Consider the following 6,000-nt stretch of genomic DNA (forward strand, 5'->3'; position numbering starts at 1 on the left):
ATTTGTCTAACAAAAGTTTTGTAAGCTCTGCTTAGCAGTTCAATGTTTTTGGAAAAGAAGCTACATAAGATTAGATTAACAACTCTTAATGCATTTTTGGCAAAAATTTATTTGCATTAAATGCAAATGATGCTATTGATGACACATAAAAGCAAAAATAGGCTGTCTGCCATAACATTAAAATATTGTTTCCCTATGGCTGCAATTGTTATCCCCCATATCATATCACACATTCCTGAAGACAAATGGTGATTTCAGCAGCAACGGCCTTTGCACACCTGCAAAGCAATTACGTGCCAGGACAGCACCTGTGATGGTTCAAAACCTTCAAAATCCCACCAAAGCAGCTGTGTAGCTCCTTATTCTTTGCTGCTGCTTTGCCTGCGTGGGCATTGTTGTGGGACAGCAGTGCAGTGCCATTGGGTTTTGATGCATCCACAAACCATATACACACCTTCTATAGAACCCGTTGCTGTGTAAAAGGAGCAAAGAGCAGGTGGTAGTGCCAATCTTAAAAGGCATCGTTTCTCTTGATAAAAAAATATTATGGGGTAGGAACATAACTTGTGCAGAAAGCAAAACAGTTCTGGCTTAGGCCAATGAATTCAACATTGCACAATACAGCTTTCTGTCTCTTTGTCAAACCTGGATTGGAACCCTGGAACACTTTTAAACAGATTAAAGTTATTTTCTATTGTTGAAATACGTCATGACTGGAAATGTTTGTGGTTAATAACTCATCTAATGTGAAATGATTGATTTTTAATAACAGTTCTTAGAAACATTGAAGGTGGCCAGTGCTGTCTTTAATGTGGGAGAGTGTGGGAGGAAAGAGGAAAATTATTGCTTAAGATATATCTGTTTAATATATCCATGTATAATTTCTCTAAATAAAAATGCATCATTTCTCATACAAAGTATCATGATTGCCCAATCAACTAGAATTAATTTTTTTAAAAATATTTTCACTGTGGGCAGCCTTAATTGTGCCCTATTAGGCTGGTTTCTGGTTGTTTCTGAGTAATATGGTGCTATTTTTTTGGATTCACATCCTTTTGGAAATGAAGAACATATTCAGAAACCTTTTGCCCATGTCTTCAGTATAATTGTTGCTTAGGAGTAGGTCAGAAAACACTCATTTACCAGCAGGCAAAAACAGTAAAGTTATTACATTAGCTTTTCAGATGCTGTCACTTACTTCAGTTTATCTATCTATCTATCTATCTATCTATCTATCTATCTATCTATCTATCTATCTATCTATCTATTATTATTATTAAATATATATTATCTATCTATCTATCTATCTATCTATCTATAGATAGATAGATATGTCACATGTTTTTTTGCTGAATTTGAAAATTAAGGGAGACTAGATCCATTTCGGCCTTATTTTGGCCTCATCAGCTAGTCATAACCGCTGGGACTTGAACCTGCAACCTTTGCCTTGTAAGGCAGAGAATTATCCTCTAGGCCAATGTTTCCCAACCTTGGCCACTTGAAGATATCTGGACTTCAACTCCCAGAATTCCCCAGCCAGCATTTTAAACTTTTTTAAATATTTAAATTATTTGGATTTGTTACGATTTGTTTATGCCTTGTTGTGAGCCGCCCCGAGTCCGCGGAAAGGGGCGGCATACAAATCTAAATAATTAATAAATAAATAAATAAATAAATAAATACATACATACATACATACATACATACATACATACATACATACATACATACATAAGTGGCCAAGGTTGGGAAACACTGCTCTAGGCTACAGTATCCAATCCCTTCAGCTCTGCACCAGGGAAGGGTTACATATTTTTGTGTTGAATCACCCTGGTGTATTGAAGGAACATCACAGCTCCTTATTTGCCTCTCGGCCCAACCCAGGGCCATTTCCAAGGCAGTTAATTTTATTGATAGCCGACAATTCTATCTGTTTGTGTCACATGGTTTTTTGCTGAATTTGAAAAATAAGGGAGACTAGGATAGATCTATTTCGGGCTTATTTTGGCCTCATCATATATATATATATTTGTTTTCATAGATTTTCACAGGTATATGCATGTAGATTATTCTGAGTTCGGGTTTTACCCCATGTAATATTTTGAGTGTCTATGTGATGTTTCGGTGAAATCACATTCACTATCATCAGGCTGAAGTTGTTAGCTTCGTGCTGCTTGGAATATAGTTACTATATTGGAACTTGGAGCAGTATGTCAGGTACCCTCCAATACAAGTCAATTGATGCTACCTGTCTAGTAAGCATTGGAAGGATCTCTTGGACTTTTCTCCAATAAAGAGAAGAAAATGATTTCTCCCTTGAAAGGATCCAAGTTAATATCAGTTTTCTTCTAAGAATTGTGAATTTTGGGTTTTCTAATATTAATCATTTCTTTCTCTCCACTCAGCCTTCCTGCTGGTTTGGAATGGATGATATCTCAAGCTTCTGCCAAGTAATCTCAGCCAAAACTACTTTGGAACTGGGGGAAATCAAAACAACCCTTATATTTATTTCCACTTTGCAAAACTCTCAGGATCTGTTGGACCTTGGATGGCTTTTTTCCCCTTCACCAGAAGCATCAGTGTTTCATTAAAATACTTTCTTAGGACATGTCACATTATAGGAGAAGTTGCATTCAGCTTGCAGAGAGATTCTTCCCGGACGTCGGATCTAATCATATCACATTGGAAAGTCTGTTTACATCACACCACTACGTGGCTTTGATTTTAAAGCTTTCCACTCAGAATGGGACGCTGCAGTGAGAAGGGTTAAGTCCTATGAACCAAAAAAAAAAAAGAAGATTATGGAACACTGTTGAGTGAAAAAGACAGCATTGTTTTTCCTTCCCCCCCCCCCGATGCTAAAATGTTTTGCATTATCATTGTGAAAACAACAACAAAGAGGGTGGGATGTTATTTTGGGAAATGTTATTTCATGGATTTGACTGCCTTGCGAGATGCCTGGACTGCTTCCCAAAGGAAGAAGCAGCCAAGGAAATTTCGAAACAGATATCTTCATTTCTTCATCTTCTCTTAGGATTGCTCTCATTTCATCTGTCCTATAGGTAATTCCTGACTTAAGGTCAGTCATTTTAACTTCCTTCAAAGTCACATGATTTTATTTCGGGCTCTTGCAGTGTTCTGTTGGTCCATTGGTGTTCTATTACTGTTTCTCTTATTTTTGCTGGTTTCTGGCAAAAAATAAAAGTGCCCATGTGGGTGAATAGATTTGCTAAACTGCAGGGTTCACTGAACAATTTAATGATTGCAATGATTTGCTGTACAACCACAAAATTGACTCTGGTCATACGCATTACCTTACACTTATGACTGAAACTCCAGAGTCCATCGTGGTTGCATGTCGAGGACTACCTATACATCCAAAAAATAATTCGTGTTGTTTTAGAATTTTGCAAGTCTCTCTCTTTTTAATATTTTTCTAACTCTCTGTGTGTGTGTGCGTGCTCACATGTGCATGCATGTGGTCATGTTCATGTATGCGTGTGCATGTGGCTGCCCTTCTGTGTGAGAGAGAAAGACGCATATCAGAAAAGAGTGCTTTTAGCTGCTGTTTTGGAGGATTCCTTTCAAACAGGTAAAGGCAAGTTTGGGACAAGAGATAAGTGTGAAAGTCCATAAAGTGTGAAAGTCCATAAAGAAGAACATTCTTCCTCTCAACCTATCTTTTCTTCTTTTAAGAGGAACAATGTTAGGTTCTGACAATATAATAGCTTAATCTCAAATATGTAACCCAAATAAAATTGTACATGTTACTTCTGGTTTTAGAAATGCTTTGCTATCCATCTATAGCAGTGATTTTCAACCTTTTTTGAGCCGCGGCACATTTTTTACACTTACAAAACCATGGGGCACATTGAGGGGGGGGCGGCTAAAAAATGTTTGGACAAAAAAATTCTCTTCCTCCCTTTCGCTCTATTTCTCTCTCCCTCTTTCTTTCTCTCTCCATCCCTCTTTATTTCTCTCTTCCTTCTTTCCTCTTTTTTGCTCTCTTTCTCTCCCCCACCCTACTTCCCTCTATGTCTTTCTCTCTCCCACCTTCCCTCCTTCTCTTTCTTTCTCTCTCTTGCTCTCTCTCTTGCTTTCTTTCTCTTGTTCTCTTTCTCTCTTTCTTTCTCTTGCTTGCTTTCTCTCTTGTTTTCTTTCTCTCTCTCTTGCTTGCTTTCTCTCTCTCTTTCTCTTTCTTTCTTTCTCTCTTTCTCTCTCTTTCTTTCTCTCTCTCTTGTTTTCTTTCTCTCTCTGAGCTTCGCGGCACACCTGACCATGTCTGGCCACGGCACACTGGTTGAAAAACACTGATCTATAGGACAGACTGACCTGGGTGTGAGGGAGAACTGAGGCTACCCATCCTGCCAAAATAATTCCTCCTCGTACAGTTTATTATGTATAAATATAGTTCATGCCATATTTAGTCTGATCTTTCGTGCAGCAGAATTAATATCAGATACAGTAGTTGCCTCTATAGCTTCAGACTATAGAGAGGAGACCTTCCACAAGTAATTTCATCCAGGATTTTTTTTTTTTAAAAGCATCCTACAAACAAAGAGAAAAGTAACTGTTGAGGTGGTAATACAATTCTTTTGTCTTTGTATGCTTCTAATATAAAGCAATGTTTCTTAAGCTTGGCAAACTTTAAGATACATATGGATTTCAACTCCCAGAATTCCCCACCCAGCCATATTTGAGGAACACTGATGTAAATGAATGTTCAGAAAAGTGTTTCTCTAATATAAATTTTCCTGAGCAGGATCTGCCCCCCTCCCATCTCACTACACAGTCAACTCATCCCATTACATTTATAGACCCAGAGACATGAAGGATGGTGGCAAAAAATGTGATATAGTCTTCTTGAACATAATGCAAACTATCTGTTTTGGAACGGTCACTCCCAAGCTTGGAACTATGGAAAGTCAATATTAAACATATCTGGGAAACTTTAATTTCTTCTGCACAAGGATAAAAAATCTCAAGTTACAGAAACATGTGCTTTATCATTAGAAGTTTTGGTGCTGTGTAAACAAATGTTACTTGTCTTTTCTACGTCCAAATGTATTCTTACAATGGTGGAATTTTTAAAAAAAATATTTCTAGGTATGGTCTGTTTGAACTTTTTTAAAATTAAAGTATTTCCTCATTAAATGTCATTTATTTTGCACCTCTTCCTGTGTGGTACTCTTGCAGCCAGATATTGTAAAGTCATGGGTGTGACGAGTTTCACGACAAGACTGTAATTGGGACTGGTGCCACAAATCTTGATAAGAATCAAGAATATGTGTCAGATTTGATCGCGTCACATGACATATCCTGACATGGGTTTTTTGTCTTTGCGGAGTTAAGGTGAGTGTGGCCTGCGTGTGATACATCCGGCTCACAGACACTCTTCTAACTAAGCTGAATCAGCTACTGGTATCTGAACGCATTGTAAGTGGATCATAAGCTTCCTAATAAATGGGAAGCAGCAGGTGAATCTAAGCAGAATCACATCAGATACCTGTACAGTTAGCACACACACACCCTCCAAGACTACGTGCAGTGATGGGCTACCAAAACTTTTACTACCATACTGTGGGTGTGGCTTATGCATTTTTCCCCAAAATCTTTCAGTGCAAATTGGGTGCTCTGGGGTGGAGCTCCAAATTTTGCTACCGGTACTGCGTTCCTGACCGTTCCCGTAGGTGCCCATCACGGGCTATGTACTCTCTTCACTTTTCTTCTCTCTCCATACCAATGCCAGTAGTTTAACAAATGGATTGTTAACTCCAACAATCCATTTGTTAAACTACTGAAGTTTGCAAATAACACAATAGTGAATGGCTTCATTCAAGACAATGACGAATCCGCATACAGATAGTGTTGTGGTTAGCTCTGGCCCAGCTCCTGCCCCAAGGACTGTGGATGTGGGGGAGACATCCACATGCTGCAGGCCTGTTTTGCCCCCCTGGTGGAATCTGCTGATGAAGGCTCCTCTGACCAAGAAGACATGAG

General features: G+C 38.5%; 1 protein-coding gene across 1 annotated transcript in view; it reads left to right on the plus strand.

Annotated features, from left to right (window-relative positions):
• The window catches only part of LOC139153033 (ADP-ribosylation factor-like protein 5C), a 28,707-nt gene extending 23,537 nt beyond the window's left edge, over window positions 1-5,170 (plus strand). The window contains exon 6 of the mRNA XM_070726551.1: window positions 2,406-5,170. Within this exon, the coding sequence (XP_070582652.1) occupies window positions 2,406-2,454 (49 nt within the window). The 3' untranslated portion in view covers window positions 2,455-5,170. The remainder of the gene's footprint in view (window positions 1-2,405) is intronic.
• The last annotated feature ends 830 nt before the right edge of the window (window positions 5,171-6,000 follow it).

Source organism: Erythrolamprus reginae, chromosome Z (genome assembly GCF_031021105.1).
Source record: "Erythrolamprus reginae isolate rEryReg1 chromosome Z, rEryReg1.hap1, whole genome shotgun sequence".
Taxonomy (NCBI): domain Eukaryota; kingdom Metazoa; phylum Chordata; class Lepidosauria; order Squamata; family Dipsadidae; genus Erythrolamprus; species Erythrolamprus reginae.